An 18,767-nucleotide genomic window follows, 5' to 3' on the forward strand; every position below is an offset into this window, starting at 1 on the left:
CCAAGACAATAGCTTGAACTGTGAAAGCATGGACCGGGAGAGTTGCGATGGATCGAAGAGTAAGCCTCGTGTTTGACAGGTGAGAAGAACGTTGCGAAGAGGGTTTGTCTTTAGGGTCTGGCTGCAGGCGGAGGCCACCAAATATTTAAAAAAATAAAATAAAAAAGGAACAAGGAACTCGGAACTCGGACTTCCTCCTGCGCCAACACTGACTTATTTGAGCTTCCTTCTCAACCCCTTCCTCTTCAGCTCCATCACTTACCCTATCGACACATCTACTTGCCGACCTCGGTCTTCACAGTTTGACAAAGAAACAGGGATGTCGCGGCGTCTCGTGTCGTACAGCGACTTGACCGAGGATTGCCCTCCACCACCACCGTCAACGGCCACTGAGGGTGGGACAGAAGCTAGTTGCTCGTACAAAACTCACCCACAGTCTAATGGGAAGAAGCGCAAAAAAGGTCAGCATCAAAAACACGCTAATTCGAAAGATCCAGTGAGGAGCAGGGGGAATGGCCTGCATCGGGACGATCCTTCATACAACCCTTCTAGCTCGGCAGGATTCGATGAAGGTCCGCATCTCAGGGGGATCGCTACGAACGGTGATGAGGAGGAGATGGAGGGGGAGGAGTACTACGATGCTACACATGGCGGAGAAGAAGATAATCGATCCTTGAACGGAAACGGTGAAGGGGAAGAGGAGGGCTCGTTTATAGGATGGAAATACGACGAATACGCAGAACCATATGATCGATCTCATCGACATTACACCGGCTTGCATCCTTCCGACTACGTTGCAAACACATCAGCTTCAGTCGAGCCAGACCCCGAAGGTGCTGACGAAGACTCGAAAAATCAAGAAAGCGATGCATACGTTAAAGGACACGACTCCGAGGAGGATGAAGAAGAAGAAGAAGAAGAAGAAGAAGAAGAAGAAGAAGAAGAAGAAGAAGAAGAAGAAGAAGAAGAAGAAGAAGAAGAAGAAGAAGAAGAAGAAGAAGAAGAAGACCTCTTACCAAACTTCGCCATACCAGATGTCGCAGAATTCGATCGTTTATGGGCAGCCAAAACCCTTCCATCCCAAACTTTCATCACTTCCAACACTCTCCCATCAGCACCAGCGCATGCCGTTCGACCACCAATAGAAGTAGGTGGAGGAGGCAGACCCCTCTCCCACACCGAAATATGGTCGGATTCAACCCTAACGTCGGCATTTAACGCCGCTTTACACCAATACTGCCACCTACACAATCTGCATTGGTCTGGGGAAGAAGCTAAGTCAGCGCTATGGACAGACGCTCCCCTCCATAACTCTCTTTTGGCTACTCAGGTTAGAGAAGATACGGAACAGATCCTTGCCCAACGGAAGCAAATTACCACTAAGCCAGATGCAGTTCATGGAGGCAAGAAGAAAGGAAAGAAAGGGAAGAATGAAGCCGAGGAACAGAACATGGAAAGTGTGAGGAGGGGGAAGGAAATAGTAACGATCGTTCCAAGCGCTCATCTGGAGGGAAACACGGCTTGGAAAAAGGCGGTTAAGACTGTTCAGACTACGCCGAACTCGGTTGGAGTTAAGGAGGGTGAGGAGAGGGAGAAGGAGTTGAATGGTTGGTGGATTGCTGGGTATTATGCTGGATTAGCTGCAGCAGGGGTAGCAGCTGGTGGGTCAGGTGAGAAGGCCAACGAAGAGAGGAAGATAGAGGAGGACATATAGACACCCGGTAAGATTTGGTTCATAAACCACAGAATCACACACAAGTTGTATCTAAGAAAGTGTAATGAAATTGTTCAAAACGTCTTCGCAATCTAACCACTCTTCTGAACTTAACCACACGAAACATAACCGAAATTATACAACCCTAACACCAACGAACTAAGTGGATTGCAGGCCAAAACCCGGCCCAAAGTCCTCAAAGCTCTACAAGCAGACTTTAGCCAACGCACCAAGAGGTGAGTATCGCCTAAGCAGAAATGAACAAGCAGGTTGTAAGAAGCACCATTAACTCAACATGCAGGCTAAATGTCTAAAGTGTCCGCTTGGAAAACTATGCGCAAGAAGGCATGAAAAAGGCATGAAGAAGACATGTACCTCAATGAAAGTCGAAAGGTATCAGACAGGCAGAACGAGGGTTGGTGGTTTTGCAAAGACAAAACTGGACATTTGCCGTTTCTGGAATTCTCAGATTGTCGGGCACTACAGATTGTCGAGTATTCCAGAGACTAGGTTACATGAGAATGTATATTGCTCCCTCTGTGTGGGAAACATGTTGTGATGGGTTTCTAGTCATCGATCAATTGATCAACACTAGCACTTCTCTCCCTCGCTCCCTGCCGCTCGCCATCTCTAGGCGAAATATCTTTCCGATTACCGTTACTTGCCGAAGCCTCCGTCGAAGCCAAGGTAGGGATGCTACTATCACTATTCCTGTTACTCTCCCGGCTCGTCGTGGCAGGAGGAGGAGCCAACGAGCTGGAACTAGCTTCCACCGGACTTTCCGAAGACGCACTTGCTGAGCTCGACCTAGCATGTGCTGCTGCTGCTGGACCTCCCGATGCACCTAGCGAATCCCTTTGAGAAGCAGATTCTTGTTCTTTAAACTTCTTCCATCGCGAACCGCAACGATCGCAGAGAGTTCCTGGTCCATTGGGACCTCGACGGAATTTTGCATCGTGAGGAGCGGCGCAGTTGGAACAGGTGCGGTTTTTGGTAGAGGCGAGTTTGCGGATGGGGTAGGCGGAGGGAACTTCAGAGGTCGGGGTGATGACGTAGTTGCTCAAAGGGGGTACGCCTAAAGGTCGACCAAAGTGGCCGAGGGAGTGATGATGGTCGATAGGCTCTCCGGGTCGGAGTCGAGCGAGTTTACGAGATCGTTCCATTTCTTCCATCTCATGGCTGTCGTATGGGTGAACAGATGAGTAAGGGGTGGCAGCGGAGTAAGAGCTGCTGGAGGAAGTGGAAGGGTAGTTGGTGAGAGTAGGCATGGAGGATCGTTCGCTTGCAGAGGTGAGATAGGAGCTCGAAGTGGGTGGTGAACGGGCTGTACCGCTGTATCGTGAGAGACTGTGGCGGTGAGGAGGTTGTCCAGAAGGCAAGCCGTATCGATCGGCCCGTTCGTCGGCGTATGCATACTCTGCGTCAGGGTGGTGAGGCATGCGGGCCATTTGACGATGTTCGGGGTCGTGAGGATCATGGTGCATGTCGGCAGGGTAAGGAGGGTGTCGAGGTGCGCCAGGATGAGCGTAGGACGTGGCCGGTGACATGTGTTCGGCACCAGAAGCGTGATGTGGTCGAGAAGTCGAGTTGAATGGTGCACCGGAGGGACCTTGGGTGGCGATGATGATGGAAGCGGGACCCTCACCTTGCGCCAGATTGAGAGAAACACCTGTTGAAGCTGGTACACTGGATCGCTGGTCGTATCCGCCGCCACGGATGGAGTCGACATCGCTGGGACGAGGAGGTTTCAAGCCGATAGTGGGTGCAGTACCAGCTCTGGAAGAATCAGGGGCGGCAATCTGATCGGCAAGATGCATGTGTTGCACCACTGGTTGTCGGTCGTGTCGGTCATGCAAGGCTACTTCGGATGAACCTACAAGGTCAAGACGGCGAGCAAGATCATCGCGTTCCAGTTCAGCGTTGCGAGCACGTTGTGCTGATCGTTCGAGCTCACGACGAAGCTTTTCGAGGTCAGCATAGGCTTGCGAGCTTTCAGGTGCACCTTGAGAATGAGAACCATATGTCATGCGTGCCTTGACCAGAGCTCGAACCAGTGGTCGAACAACATCGTCGAGATAGGTACGTTCCAAGAGATGCTCGCCGAGAGATGTTGGGATGAAGGTGGGTTCCTCATTGGGCTCTTGCATTCGGGCGGTGTCGAAGAGTCCGCGAGGACCACCGGTAGGGTCGAACTGGAATGAGTGGGATCGTCTAGATCGAGTGAGGTAGGGCATATTAAAGTGTCGACCAAGACCAGTATGTGGGGAGTTGATGAGAGGATTGGAAGCTGCCATGGTGGTAATGGCGGTGATGACAACGAGAACGATGAAAGGAGTGGCGTCAGCGATGGCAAGTGAATTGGTAGGGTGCGGTGTGGGGAAGGCGTAGGCGGAAAGGGTGTAGAAGTAGGAGAAGCGAGAGAAAGGGGTCGCTTTAGTCGATGCGTGTATGTTCGTCCAAAGAGAATATGGGCAAGGCACTACAGGTGTTGAGACATGAGTGTTGCGTGAAAGTTTGCAGAGATGGAAATGGGACAAGTTAAAGACAGAAGCAACTGCGAATACTCAGCAGCGTCTGACGGATGAGCAAGCTGGTGTCTCAAGCGAAAGACAAATCAGGCAGAAGGCTGACAAGTGCGCGCGTGCGCGGAAGCAATGAAGGGTTCAGGGTCCGGTGTTGCGGTAGAAAGGCTGCAAGTGGCAGCTGAACTTGGAGACGCTTAAGAGATGTGAGATTGGAGCCGTGCAAATGGGGAAGAGGAGGAGGGGTGATATGCCCAGAGTGGGTGTGCAGACAGACGAGCACTGTCAGAAGAGAGGAGGAGAGTTGAGTGAGCCAGGGTGATTGCATCTACGTGTACTGCGCAATCAAAGCGGCGAATGGCGTTGAGAAGATTCAAGGCTGGAGGCAGGGAACCAGGTTAACTTTTTTGAGTGTAGAGGTGAAGATCAAGATCAAGATCAAGATGACGATGAAGATCAAGATCAAGATGAGCTTAGGGTGAAGGGGATAGGATGCGGAACATGTGTTGTGTCGTATAGTCTAGTGGCAGACGATGGAAGCAAGAGGCAAGGAAGGCCGGATGGGATGATAGTCCACAAAGGTGAATGACCGAGACGTGGCGGCAGTGAGCGGTAAGTGACAGCGACGCCAACACCGATCCGAGAGCGCAGAGCGAAGAGCGACACACGGCCCCTATCTTTTGCTGAAAGCCGTGTCTAACGGGGAGAGAGAGAGAGAGAGAGAAAGAGAGAGAAAGAGAGAGAAAAGAGGGAGAGATGGATAGATCTGATCAGGACGCTGAGCAAAATCAAGGGCCCAGCACCCAGAATCTGGGTGGGATGGAAATGAGAGAAGAGAGAGCGAGGCAAGAAGGGCAAAGAACCGAGGCAAGAAGACAGAGGCAGAGGGAGATTGACATTTCAAGGCAAAGTCTGCTGCAAGTTGACCGAACAGGAACAGTCAGTCCCCAAGGACGAAGGAAAACTCGCCTCGACTCAGCCAGAATTGCGAGAGAGAGAGAGAGAGAGAAAGAAAGAAAGAGAGAGAATAAAAGGGACAAGCCGAAAGAGCGGTCGAAAGACAGCAGACAAGGGCGACACTTTAGCGAGAGACCGAACTGCACATACCGCAGCAGCACATTACAACACACACTTGCACACACACACACACAACGCTCCCTCTGGCTATAGAGAACAGGCAAAGAGCTCAGAGATCTCGCAACAGCCGATAATAATAGAAATAATAAAAATAATAATAATAATAATAATAATAATAATAATAATAATAATAATAATAATAATAATAATAATAATAATAATAATAATAATAATAATAATAATAATAATAATAAAAGAAGAGGTGAGGGGCCGAACAACGACGGAGAAAGAGAGGCGAGGGGACGAATGATAATTCTTCTCTTGGATCATGAGCCCTGCAGCCAAAAGTTAAGGTGTGGATCTCTATATCTTTCTCTGGGCTTTCGCTTTCGCTTTGCCTCAGAGTCACAGCGCAAGTCAGCAGCAGTCTCGGATCGCACGGAATGCCATCAGACAGCCATCTGTAAAAGCGAGCAAGCAAGCAGGCCGACGGCCCCAAGTCTCTCCTTCACTCCAGCAGTGCGCCGATCGGCCAACCCCGTGAAGCAATTGAAACTCTCTTTGGCATCACAGCACATCTTACAACCCACTTTTTCGGCCTTCTAACCTCTTCAGTCGCTTCCGATATGAACAGAAGCGCAAGTTGAAAAGGCCAAAGAGCTGAGCCTGCCAAAGCTTATTTCCACCCACACCCTCTTGGTCTTTTCATTTCAAACTTTGTTTCTCGCATCTACAGTCACTCTGCTCTCAGTCCTCAGTCCTCAGTCCTCAGTCCTCAGTCACTCTGCCCTCTTTCTCACTGCGATACCACTCTAGCTAGCTAGCTTAGGCCCTCGCTGCTCGGCTGGGCCGACACAAGATAGTCCACGTCGCGATGGGCTAATTTACGACAGTGATCTAGTGAGAGACAACCAACGAGGATGCGAGCTTCACGTAATCATCCTCGCGCACTGATCAGCCAGAGAAGAGGCGCGCCTGCGTAGCCTTCCCTCTGCCTTGTCTGCAAGCGGCCTTTTTACAGCTTTTTTTCTTTTTCTTTTTTTTTTTTCTTAGACGTTTGGTGGGTCTTAGGGTTAGGCTTAAGACCTCTTGTCGTTCGGCTGATTTTAGAGCTTTGACTCATTTTAGAGCTTTGACTCATTAAGATCTGCTATGATACAGTATCATGCATTCCGCAGCCGAGCTTTAGTCTATCCCGTTCTTACTTGTCTACTGCCACCTCACTGGATTAGGCCCTCTTGCATGGTGCGAGCAAGCGAGTGCATCTCAAGTGCGGACCATCCTTCTTACCTTGAGGTCGACGACAAGCTCCAGCATCTCGCTTGATCTTCGCATACGCACGAGGCGAAACTCCCTCCTGGCCTTTGCCGTGCCTATGTCGGCCTATCAACAGTAGCGAAGCTGCTTGTATCAATCCAGGCGTCCCTTTCTGATCCTCGCGATCCATCTTTGCCCATCCACCCTTGCCTCCCGCTGCTCTTTGCAAAGCTTTTTTTTTTTTTTTTTTTTTTTTTTTTTTTTAATCATGATAAGCTTGAGCCCCTACGAGTGCACAGCGAAGGAACCGGTGGCTTCCACTTCATTTCGTCTCATTTCAGGCAACCGCCCTGTGCTCACATGACACTAGAGCCTTCTACACAAGCTCCCGTCTCGGATTTCGGCAGCATTCGTGCATCGAGTCAAATTGGAGGAGCTTTCCTTTCACAATCTGTTGCAGCTTGGTGCTACTCTAACCCAGGCGCCGGGATGTCCATGCCGAGACCTTGCCATGTCGAACAGCCGCGCCTTCTGCCTCGACTCTCGTATCGGGAGCTTGCCTTGCTATCGATCCTCGATCCATCTCCTTGGAGCAAAGTGACAGCACCGAGGCTTAAAAGCTCCAGGCCAAAGTCCCTGGATGCACTTCAGGCGGCGCCCGCGACACTTGCATCATTCAGCTTGGTTGCCAGGTCGCCCCAACATCAAGACCTTCCTGACCGAGATCATCGAGCCTCGGCCTGCTATCCCTCACCACCACATCAAACCCAACGCCCCAACACTGCAAGCATCACAATAGGCGCCACATCTCCGCCGATCATTAGACCTGCAATTGATGGCCTCCTATCACAGTCTCATTTGGCTATCCCTCCCGCTATGAGTCTCCAGACAAGACATCCTCACCACCAGTCCTTGTCAATCAAACTAAAATCGCCCAACCCGGTTGCGGGTCAGGCGGCAACGGTATCCAACTACCACTCAAATGAGCTTTGATTAGACACCCTGAAGAGTAGAGCACGGACAGCGAAAGTGTCGCTTGCACGTCAGCTGAACAGCAGCGTCCAAACAGGCCAGCCCAAGTGATTCGAAGGCGTGCTTTGGATGTCCTTTAGTAGAGAGAGAGAGTGTGTGTGTGTGTGTGTGAGAGAGAGAGAGAGAGAGCGAGAGGGAGGGAGACCGAGTTCGAGTTGCCGTCCAGACTGAAAGTCTGAAAGTCTAAAAATAAGACCCTTGATTCATAGACCACCCTTGACTCGGACGAGAGAAAAGCTGCTCTGCAACTCAAATAGTAAAAGTTGTATTTGGTCATGCTTTGTCAGCTTCGCGTCGCGCTTCTCCACCTGGCAAAGGCAGATTTGAGCACCTTGCAGGCTGAAGCTGAAAGAGAGACAGACCTTTTACCCTCCGATCCTTACGACAAAAGCGGATCGCAAGAAGAGCATCATCTTGCTCTTCACACCGGCCGAGGGGACGTCGGCCGACTTGAATATTGACGACCATATTCCACCACAGCAACAGATCGACAACGCAGCGGAAGAGAAGCCATTGACGCAAAGGCGATCCCATCTCGGCAAGATAGCGATAACGAGAGCGCAAGCATAGCTTTTCCATCCACCACCCTCGTCGCAGCGTCCAACTGCACTGCTCAGCTTGCACGTCGGCAGGCTACAAATCTCTTTGCAACACGATACCGCCACGGGATCACATAGTTTGGGAAGAGCAGCAGCCATTGTGTCAAGCAAGGTCCGGTCTGAGACGCCATCATAAGGTCGACAACGACTGACAGCGAGCTCGAGACCATAGACGAGGAACCACAGGTTTAAAGCAAATCATGTCGCAGCTACACCATTCCCGGCCATACGATGAGGAACTCAATGGCAACAAACGCCGTAAAGTCAACACTTGTCTTCAATGTAAAGCACGCAAAGTCAAGTGCGACAAGGTTCGACCTCTCTGCGGTCCTTGTCAACGACGACGCATCCCCGCCGATCGCTGTGTCTTTGCCGATGAAGCAGATCCAGAGACACTACAGCACTATTTGGGCCCAGAATATCTCGCACAACAGGGTTACCATCTGAGCGAACTCAACGCTCAGTCCACTGTAGCTCAGGCTAGCGACTTGTTGGCCTTCCAAGATCCTCAAGCGAGGGCAGTTTTGGATAGAATCACAAGAGAGATTCGTCAAGGTGAAGCTCCGGGTACGGTCAATAGTGATGGTCTTGCTGCTGCAGCTGTTGCGGCAGCAAGCGACGGCAACCTGAATCCAGCAATAGCCGGCACAATCTTAGCTACCACTCCGGTTGCAGGCCCCAATGGTGCCGGCGCCGCAGCCAAGACAGCAGCTGAGACTATGCGCACACTCGAACCTGCGAACCTCTTTCCGTTTGCTTCTGAACCCACACATGAACGAACAAAACTCATCCTCGGTCTTCTACCCAATGATCACGTCGTCAATGTCCTTCTCGACAGCTTACGCACTTTCGAGAGCAAATCGCCGCTTGGGATCAGCTGGCGTTTGATTCGCATCCAGCTCATCAATCTGCGTGGTGATATTTCAGATTGGAGGACAGGTCAGGTAGAAGAACCTGATGTCGATCTCAGCTTCCTTGCTCTGCTCTTTGACCTCATGGTCTCTGCCATCGACTGCAAGCCAATAGAAGAGATCATCAGTGAAGGAATCGCTCTGACACCCGAACAGGTCCCAGAGATGACAGACCGTTGGCACGCCACATGCCAAGCTCTCTTGGCGATGAGCAACTTTGTGCATGAACCCAACATGAACACCGTCTGCACCGAGTTTTTGTTCTACTTGTACGAGTTGCGCAGAGGACGAAGCAGGCTGGCACTGAATCATTTGCAAAGCTCCTTTTCCAGGGCAAAGTTGATCTGCATGCACCAACTCTCGTCTGCTCAACAAGACGCAACACGCTGGTTGGCCACTTCCGAGAGTGATGATCTGACGATTCGTACAGGTGCAGTTACCGCCATGCGCAAAGCTCAATTCGAGGGAGGTGAAGTCTTTGCGATTAGTGAAGAACAAACTCTTCTTGATTCCATCCGCTCCTCTTCTTCTTCTTTTTCTTCTTCTTCTTTTTCTTCTTCTTCTTTTTCTTCTTCTTCTTCTTCTTCTTCTTCTTCTTCTTCTTCTTCCTCCTCCAGTACGATTCGTCGGAGGGAGCTTCTGCAAACCAACATCCCCGACCGAACGCACTTAGTCCGAGAGGCAGCAAGAATGCTCTTTGTCTCTCTCACATGGCATCTCGAGCTCGTCACACCATCTCCACCCCTCGCCGACGCCATCGGTGACTCGATTTGGACCACTGAACTCGGCTCTATCGATGAAGCTCACCTCCCTGATGGCGAATCTGCCTCTCTTCCCTCTGGTCCAACACTCAGCTCGATCTCTACGCACTTCTTCCAATTTCTCGCAGCGTCAACCCAGTTTTTACTCCGAAAGAAACGACAGCAACCGCACATATCCCAAGTTGTTCGAGTAGAGCTTTTGGACGTGGTCTCAGAGTGGAACGGAATCGCAGAAACCCATCTGACCCGCATCCGAGAACAGATCGGAGCCGACAGAACAATGCTCAACCACTTCTCCCTGCTCATACACCACTGGACTCGCATTCGCCTGCTTCGCCCATATTTCGGACAGCTGGAAGAATCGCCCTCTCTAGCCGCATCTCGATCAACCCTAATTGACTCGTGCAGAGAAGCCCTGTGGCAAGTCTCCAAGATCGTCGCATCCACTTCAGATGTCCATCTGTCCATCTTCCACCCTCTCGTATCAGCTATCAAAACCAACGCTACCCTCATTCTCTCTCTACATTTGCTAGTCAGGGCAAACTTCAACGACTCCAACGGCACCGCCGAGTGGGCTCAAGTTCGCGACCTAGTCAAAGGCTCCCTTCCCCTCCTCTGGACCTCAGCATTAGAGGCAGGACATCACAGACTAGGAGAGTTCAAAGCATGGAGAAAACAACTCCGCGCGATGCTAGAAGAGATTCTCACCGCCGCCTTCGAAAGAAAGCGAGTGGCGCTAGAAGAACAGCCTAGGATCAAGAACGAAGATGGCCAGTTACCTGAGAAGAAAGGTTTGGATGCGGAGGATAAGGTCGAAGACAGCCTGGGTGGGGTGACTGAGGATAATGCGCTCAAGGTATATAAAGCTGAGATGTTGAAAGAGGGAGACCCGATCTGGAGGCATTCACTTGTATTCGATTCACTCGAAAGCTATCTTCGATCCCTCTAACCACACAACAGACAGCACATAGAATAGATGGAAGCGGTATCATATTGTATAATCAACATAAGCTATAAGCAATAGAAAGTAGTTGAAAAGCTTACCAATCCCTACCATCGTTCCTCCACGTAACAGGTCTAAACAGATGAGCCTCACTACTACTCGCGTTGACGTTGGGAACATTCATCCTGCTTGCACTCCTGTTTGGGACTCCGGTGTAACGGTCATCTTCGAACCTAATCCCTCTCGCGCTCCTTCCTTTCTCAGGCTCTTCTTCGGTTGTAGTACTGAATCCAGCATCCGATCCGATCCGCGACAAAGCGTGAATCTGGATATCATCGATTACAATCCCACTGCTTCTATCGCCCGTCAACGCATTGACCGGGAATCTGCCACGGAGATGGATAACATCGTGACCCGGCTTAGTTCTCTTCCCACCCCTGCCTAGCGCAGTAAGAGGTGATGGTTGATGATGGCCTAAAGACGAAGGGGAGTCGTGTCCAAGTTGCGGTCGGAGTTTTACTACTTATACTTGCACAAAGCAGACAGCAATGGGATAAAGAGAGGAGCGGGATCAAACTGATACTACACATACAGCACAACGACGGTGAAAGGACTGGCTGAAACATCTCTTGTCTACACCACACCACTCAACCAAAAGCCGGCATCAAGGGTCCAAATGAAGAAAATGAAATGCATGGCCGGAGACTTGGCGGTAAGAGCTTTGCCAAGTGGCGAAACAATGAAAGAAAGGACCGGAATCAGGAGCAGGATAGGGAGAGAGAGGCGAGAGATGACGGCTGGTCTTGTTGGCGCAGAAGGTGCCATGTCTCGCTAACGCGATGTCAGAGTCGCGGTCTGGAATCAGCAGCGAACCAGTCTTATGCTGCTTTTTGCCACATCCGCTCGCCTCTATCTCACACCCTTCTTCTTTCTCTCCTCTTGAATCAATTCATGAACTACACTAGCACAACTATCACTACCCTTTCAATGCTACTCGATGCAGAAAGACGCAAGTGGTAGGGGAAAGAGGACTCGACGGATGTCGATAACAGTCGCGAAGGTGACGGGTCTAGCCTGCCTGTCAAAGAAAGCAGCATCTTAGCCGCTGCCAATTTCCGCATCCGAATCAAGTTTCTCCCGTTTTGTTTTTATTTTTATATTGCCCCGATCGACTGTTGCGACATTCACCCTCCGCCAACACAGTTGCTCTTCTGCCTTGTAGAGAGAGAATCGATCTAGAAAACGGGAGAGGAAAGGGTAAGACACTCACAACTGAAGCTGGACCTTTGCTTTCATTTCAGACGCCGCCTTTGCCTAGTTTGCGTTCCCTATCTCCCTTTCGCTTGCTGTCGACGCTGATGAACGTGCGACTATGTGCTTGAGGACCTGGAGGTGGGTTTGTTGCTTTGATGACTCTGCCGAAGGCCTTTAGCTGCTTCTCTGACGATGGGAGGGATGGTGTTACCGGCTGTCCGATGAGTTTCCTGAGAGCCGTCATGATGAAAGGGACAGATTCTTATCTCAAGCAAAAGGTCGGATGAGGAAAGCAATGTGTATGAGGCCACTTTGGTGTGCACATGAGCGGGACTGGACAGCAAAACCTAGACAGCACCTTTGAGCTCCAGCACTGATGAAGATGACAGCAATCAGAGGTGGATACGTTGAGAGTAAGCTTTCACAGCAATTCCGTTCTCATCGAGATATGGCATGCTTGACGATCGGTGTTGGTGTTGATCTTGCCAGCTTCATCTTGGATTTCCATCGCGAGTTGACGTGTTACGCCGGCAATATGTCACATGTCAACCACAAATTTTACAAGTGGAGATTTCTCACGACCACTTCCGACTTGCCTCGCAACACCTCTCTCTTCTCGAACAACACTCAAACGTTCTTGACTGTCTCTCCTCATCACACGCACCAACCCTACTCTCTCCGCGGGCATCAACAATGGCGCCACCGCCAGCTCCAAGAGTCGTACCCCGCGTAGCTCGCGCAGCCGCGCGATACCGACCAGGCAAAGCCCCCCTTGGCGCCTCTGCAGAAGACTTCTCCGACTCGGACCAAGATACGAGCCACAACGATGCCCAAGCTGCACATCCACCGGCTTCAGCCGACCTTTCCTCCGGAGCAGCAGCATTACTAGCATCCCAATCAGCAGGACGAAAAACAGCAGGGATAGTACTAAATGAAGCCGGACCAAGCACAAAAAAGCTCGATCTCCGCCTCCACACCTCTACTAAGCAGGAGGAAGAGGAGGGTTCGTCAGAGTACGAAACGGATACAGACCCCGAGTCGGCGGCAGTTGCTAAGCCTGTTTTTCGTAAGCCTGGTGCGCCCGCTCCCCCACCGGCGGAGGAAGAAGGTTCCTCAGAGTACGAAACAGATTCTTCAGAGGAGGAAAGTGAGCAAGAAGCACCAAAACCATTGCTCAAGCCTATATTCGTACCCAAATCGGCCCGTTCAACTATTGCTAAGACCGAAGTTGAAACCAGTCAAGCAGAGGAGGATCCAGAAGCGAAAGCTGCAGCTGAAGCCCAACGTCGCCGAAAGGAAGCACACGATCTAGCTGCAGCCACGATCCAACGTTCCCTTCTGCAAACTCAGCACGAGTCCACCCAAAGCACCGAGGTGGACGACACAGACGGCCTTGACCCAGAAGCTGAATTTGCCGCTTGGCGAGAACGAGAGCTGGCCCGCCTCCGGCGCGACCAAGATGCGCTCCTAGCCAAACAAGCCGAACAGCGTGAGATAGAAGAGTTCAAATCTCTACCCGAATCCGAAAAAGAACGGCTTGGTCGAGAACGTGCAGCAAAGCTGAAAACAGAGAAGATGGAGCAGCGCGGGGAGAGAGGCTTCTTGCAGAAATACTATCATAAAGGAAGTTTCTTTCAAGATATGGATATACTTAAGAGGGATTACAGCGAGAAGACAGAGAAGGAGGTTGATGTGAGTAAGTTACCGAAAATGATGCAGAAGAGGGGATGGGGTGAGAAGGGGAGAGGCAAATGGACGCACTTGGCAAATGAAGATACCTCTACATCAGCGATCAGGTTGGATGTGATGGGGGCAGGGGGGAAGGGGGATAGGAGCGGGTGTTTTGTTTGTGGTGGCGATCATTTGAAACGCGATTGTCCTAAGAGGGATCGTGGTGAGGGGGGTGAGGGGAGCGGAGCGAATAGAGCGGAGGTTGCGAGTGGGAGTCGAAGCTGGGGAGAGGCCAAGGAGAACAATGGAGATAAAAGAGAGAGGAAGACGAGGGAGAGAAGCAGAAGTCCAAAACGAGATTCAAGAGGCTATGAGGACGAACGTGAACCGCGCGCTTCTAGCTCACGATCTCGGCACCACGACGACAAAGACTCTCGCTCCCATCGGTCAAGAGAGGATCGCGATCGCGAACATGATCGAGAAAGCCGCCGTCATCGCGATAAGAAAGACGATTATCGACACCGCTCTCACCAATCTCATCGAGACGACGACGACGACCAGAGATCTAAATCAGATCGACACCAGGACACAGACGACCGCAAACACCGCTCTCGACATCACAAAGACGATCAAGACAGGGAGAAAGAGAGGTACAAGAGGCGAGATAGGGAGAGAGAAGGTGACCATGATCGTGAGCATCGTCACAGCAGCAGCAGCAGCAGTAGAAAACATGGTCAAGAAGAATCGGACCGGAAAAGGTCTCGATTAGACACATGATTTGCAACACACTCATAGCCATGCAATGTACAACATGATGCTCATTTCAACTCATTCCAGAGAAAGCAGCTCGATGTGACATTGTGTCTTCTGAGCCTGACATCCCGGCACACACACACACACACACACACACACACACACACACAAATGAGCAAGCAAAGGCAACAAGAGTATCCGGCATTACCATGAAATGAAAAAGCGACAAAACGAAAAACATGAACATGACCCATAAACGGTCAGGCATAGAGTAAAGGTATGAAGAAAGCAACGCTTTGTACGCTAGAAGGAAATTGTCTAACAATTACATCCGCTCTGTTGATTATCCTGATCGATCCGAATTGGATCAGGGTAATCAGCATACAATTCCGCCTCGGCCTCCTGCTGCAATGCAGCCCTGGCAATTGTCTGGAAAGCCTGTTCGACATTGATCGCTTCCTTTGCACTAGTCTCAAAATAGGGAATGTTGCCTTTGCTCTGACACCAAGTCATAGCTCTCTTTTGGGAAACCATCCTCTTGCTCTCCTCCACGTCGATCTTGTTGCCCAGAACTACGAAAGGGAAGTTTTCAGGATCGTGGGGTGCAGCTTGTATCAAGAATTCATCTCTCCACGAATCCAGAGTTTCGAAGGACTTGGCGTTGTTTACGTCGTAACAGAGACAACAGCAGTCTGCTCCACGGTAGAAGGCAACACCGAGGGATTGAAAACGTTCTTGACCGGCTGTGTCCCAGAGTTGCATGGTTACGAGACGGTCGTCTACCATGACTTCGCGCGTGAGGAAATCGGCACCGATGGTGGCTTTGTAAGCTGAGGAGAATCGCTTATTGACATCTATATTCAGTGAAGAGGAGCGTGAGAGAGAGGTGGGGTCAGCAAACGTGGTTCATTCAAGTTGAAAGAGATACCGGAGGGGTGTTGGCTTACATTGATTCATCAATGATGTCTTTCCGACACCAGAGTCTCCCAAGATCTGCAGCGGGCGAGCAGACGAGCGAGATTGTGAAAGTAGCAGCAGAGATCCAGGTGTCAGTCCTTCTATCGCTCATCAAATGCCATCCCAAGTTTGGATGAGCGCGAAACAGTGTCAAGGGAAACATACAATGACCTTGAGGAGGACCTTCTTACGGGACGCCATCTTAGAAATAGGTTCGGTGTGATTGTCGATGAACGGTAGAGCCTGCCAGCCAAGTAGATGCGATGTGACCTCCTGAGCGTTGAGTGTCGCGACGAAGAGGGTAAAAGTGATGGAAATGGAGGTTAGGGGTCGAGATCAACACCCACATGAGAGAGGGAGAGAGATAGAGATGTGGAGTTGCGGGCGCGGAATTCACATTTAGGCACGCACCAACACACACGCACAGACACACACACACACACACACACACAAAGCTGAGCAAAACGAGTCGGAAAAATCGGCTGGGCCTGAGCCTCAGGGGTTTTTCTTTTTTTTTTTTTTTTTTTTTTTTTTTTTTTTTTTTATTGGCTGGGACCGCGTTTCGCTTGACTGTCCGCCGATTCCATGACGAAATGAGGCCTAAATTCATTTTCGAAATAGTTATCAATGTTGCACCACCAATCTAACACCTCCTCTCGAATTTTGGTGTTGGTTGGACCCTGAACCGTGCTCTCTCTCTCTCTCTCTCTCTCTCTCTCTCTCTCTCTCTCCAACTCCACCTTCTCTCCTTGCTCTCGACGACGTCGATACCAAAGTAACCCTGGTGCTGCGAATCAAGACGATGCAGACTCAGACTGTTCCAAACTGGCATCAGGCCATCTTCTTACGGCTACAAGAACGAAATGCGCTCGAAAAGCAGCACGATCTCATCTGCCTTCAGTGTAAGTCTTTCCCACAGAGTCACCGCCAGCCGATGCTTACGACAACCATACTGAGACTGACCTTCTTATCCATATCACTCGTGTCTCATAGATCGCAAACTATCCGAGCAGACACGATTGCTGAAACAGCGCAATCGAGCCCTACTCAACGCAGCCGCCGTCGCTCCCTCTTTCCCTTCATCAGTACCTGGCTCCACCACCACCACCTCCTCCTCCTCCACCTCCACCTCCCCCACCCCTTCCACTTCACCTGCGAACCCAGTCCAGGTCGCTTACATAACCTCGCTCGAACAACAGCTCTCTTCCCTAAGAGACGAAATCGCAACTCTCTACAAAACGCAAGGTCAAAATGCCCAACGACTTCTCCTCATGTCGGAATCCCATCGAACCCAAGAAGAGGAATTCCGCAATCAAACCGAATCTCTCGCCAAACTCCAACTCGAACACGAAAAGCTCGAACGCCAAGCAGAGGACCTCACACATACTATCGGGGAGAAAGATAGAGGGATGCAGATTCTACAAGATGAGTTGGCAACGTTGAGTTTAGAGTTGAGTCAGATCGAAGCGAGGAATGAAGATTTGAAGAAGGATAACGCGAGTTTGCTCCAAAGATGGTTGGATAGGATGAATGAGGAGGCCGAAAAGATGAATGATGGCACCATGTGGTTGGAGGAGGTGAGAAAGAGGAGGCAGAGCTCCAGTCAGCCGGGCCAAGATGGGAAGGGAGGAGACATGGTGGACAAGTCCGAGGCCAAGCCCTGAAGCACTAAAGTCCAAAGCTGCACTAGGTCTGAAACTGTAACTTTTGATACCCCTTGATATAGCCCATTCAACTTTGCTTTATCGTTGCTGTCATCGTTCGTCTGTGGAAAAACACTGTGAACAGCTCCAACATTAACATACTCAGCAGCACTCGCAATTCAACACAACCTCTGAGCAGCACACCTTCCAAGACGTTCGACATGCAATGATCTCGACGTCTTGTTTTGTGTAGTAATACATAAGTCCAAAAGCTGGCAATCAAGGCTCTCTGGGTTTCTCAAGGATCAAGCAAATCCTCAACCCGCTTCCAATACGCTTCACCCTTCGACTTGTTCATCAACTCCTCGATCTCCTCCTTTGTCAACCACTGGAATTCCTCCACCTCGCCCTTGTTCAACTCTGCATTGCCTGCCATAACGTGTCCTTTTAGGAAGTACGTCTTCTCCGCATCACTAGGCTTGTAGAGGCCGATGGGGAGATTAGAGACGAGCCAGATATCCAATTGGTTTCCCAATGCTTCTGTTACTGATTTTGGTGCGACCTGCACAGCATCAACGTACACAATCGGAGCAAGTCAGTATAACTTTGGAGCGGTCTAAGGTTGGGTATGTTGAGGGATGAAACACTTACGTCGTGTAGATTCTCATGCTTAGTATCCATCAACGCCTTAGCAGGGAACTTCCACCCACCCTTTCCTTTGACGACCAAATACAGCGTTCTATCAAGTTTGCGCTCCAGACTGCGAACGTCGTTTTTGGCATCTGCTTCAGTTGTTTTTGGCAATAATTTGTGATCTTCTCCTTCCGCACTGCCTGTTGTGCGTCCCTCCGAAGCACCTGCAGCAGAAGCTTGGCCTTTCTTAGCATCCTTTCCTTTACCAGCAGCAGATGCGATAGCGGAAAATCCTTGCGAAGAAGCAGCTTGATCCTCTTCAAAACGCTTTTCGGCAGCTGAACCTTTCTTAAAGTAAAAGTCTTTAGGGAAAGGTTGTTGGAGTGCTTCCGAGAGTTGACGGTTGTATTCGTGATAAGCCTCCTCGAATTTGGTCGGTTCGCGAAGGACGATGGGTGGACGAGAGAGGATGAGGGAGCTGATGATCTTGGTCGAGGATGATGAAGGTGCGTTGGTGGTGGTGCTGGCGGAAGAGCTGGAGACCGAGGTGGAGACCGAGGTGGATGGAGCAGCACTAGAGGTTGAGTAGCTGCTTGAAGAGTGGATGAGACGCTGGGTGCGGTTTGTGGAGCGCAAAAGCCGCAATCGAGGGGCGGCGGCTCTTGTTGCCGACATGGTGTGGTAAATGATGCTGAGCGGTCGATGAATGCAGAAAGCCGTATCTTAAGCTGAGAGGCAGTTGATTGGGCGCTTCTGTTGATGTGGTGGCGATCGAGGGTAGACAGAGGACAACAAGGTGAAGATGGTGTTGGTAGCTTAGCAACGACTTTTTAGGAAATGTCGCTTCAGAGAAAAATGGGCGGCTCAATTCTTCTTGCTCGGATGACCTTTGACAGTTTCGATTACCGTACGAGACATTTAGGAACGGTCTAACAATTTGATCCCAAGCTCAATTTGGAGTCCACTCTGCGGTCTGCAGTTACCAAATCGATCACGAATTGCGAGCCAGGCAGCAGATCAGTTGATCGTGGTGTGGAGGA

General features: G+C 50.6%; 8 protein-coding genes across 8 annotated transcripts; 5 read left to right on the plus strand and 3 right to left on the minus strand.

The window, feature by feature from the left end:
* Positions 1–319: 319 nt before the first annotated feature.
* On the plus strand, positions 320–1,714 carry UHO2_06189 (uncharacterized protein; the record flags this gene model as incomplete). The annotated part of the gene is made up of 2 exons (XM_041560412.1): positions 320–938; positions 1,035–1,714. The coding sequence occupies 2 exons, from the start codon at positions 320–322 to the stop codon at positions 1,712–1,714; spliced, it is 1,299 nt and encodes a 432-aa protein (XP_041416346.1).
* Positions 1,715–2,280: 566 nt separating this feature from the next.
* On the minus strand, positions 2,281–4,008 carry UHO2_06190 (uncharacterized protein; the record flags this gene model as incomplete). The annotated part of the gene is made up of 1 exon (XM_041560413.1): positions 2,281–4,008. One exon carries the CDS (start codon positions 4,006–4,008, stop codon positions 2,281–2,283), a length of 1,728 nt encoding a protein of 575 aa, XP_041416347.1.
* Positions 4,009–6,930: 2,922 nt separating this feature from the next.
* UHO2_06191 (uncharacterized protein) lies at positions 6,931–7,563 on the plus strand (the record flags this gene model as incomplete). Its single annotated transcript, XM_041560414.1, has 1 exon — positions 6,931–7,563. The coding sequence occupies one exon, from the start codon at positions 6,931–6,933 to the stop codon at positions 7,561–7,563; it is 633 nt and encodes a 210-aa protein (XP_041416348.1).
* An 838-nt stretch (positions 7,564–8,401) lies between these two features.
* Positions 8,402–10,822, plus strand: UHO2_06192 (uncharacterized protein; the record flags this gene model as incomplete). The annotated part of the gene is made up of 1 exon (XM_041560415.1): positions 8,402–10,822. The coding sequence occupies one exon, from the start codon at positions 8,402–8,404 to the stop codon at positions 10,820–10,822; it is 2,421 nt and encodes an 806-aa protein (XP_041416349.1).
* Positions 10,823–12,763: 1,941 nt separating this feature from the next.
* Positions 12,764–14,518, plus strand: UHO2_06193 (uncharacterized protein; the record flags this gene model as incomplete). Its single annotated transcript, XM_041560416.1, has 1 exon — positions 12,764–14,518. One exon carries the CDS (start codon positions 12,764–12,766, stop codon positions 14,516–14,518), a length of 1,755 nt encoding a protein of 584 aa, XP_041416350.1.
* A 294-nt stretch (positions 14,519–14,812) lies between these two features.
* On the minus strand, positions 14,813–15,652 carry UHO2_06194 (putative GTPase Rab7 protein; the record flags this gene model as incomplete). The annotated part of the gene is made up of 3 exons (XM_041560417.1): positions 14,813–15,348; positions 15,442–15,487; positions 15,617–15,652. The coding sequence occupies 3 exons, from the start codon at positions 15,650–15,652 to the stop codon at positions 14,813–14,815; spliced, it is 618 nt and encodes a 205-aa protein (XP_041416351.1).
* A 601-nt stretch (positions 15,653–16,253) lies between these two features.
* UHO2_06195 (uncharacterized protein) lies at positions 16,254–17,115 on the plus strand (the record flags this gene model as incomplete). Its single annotated transcript, XM_041560418.1, has 2 exons — positions 16,254–16,353; positions 16,445–17,115. The coding sequence occupies 2 exons, from the start codon at positions 16,254–16,256 to the stop codon at positions 17,113–17,115; spliced, it is 771 nt and encodes a 256-aa protein (XP_041416352.1).
* Positions 17,116–17,392: 277 nt separating this feature from the next.
* On the minus strand, positions 17,393–18,402 carry UHO2_06196 (uncharacterized protein; the record flags this gene model as incomplete). Its single annotated transcript, XM_041560419.1, has 2 exons — positions 17,393–17,656; positions 17,746–18,402. The coding sequence occupies 2 exons, from the start codon at positions 18,400–18,402 to the stop codon at positions 17,393–17,395; spliced, it is 921 nt and encodes a 306-aa protein (XP_041416353.1).
* Between the last annotated feature and the right edge of the window lie 365 nt (positions 18,403–18,767).

This window comes from Ustilago hordei, assembly GCF_900519145.1.
Source record: "Ustilago hordei strain Uho2 genome assembly, contig: UHO2_contig_17, whole genome shotgun sequence".
NCBI lineage: Eukaryota > Fungi > Basidiomycota > Ustilaginomycetes > Ustilaginales > Ustilaginaceae > Ustilago > Ustilago hordei.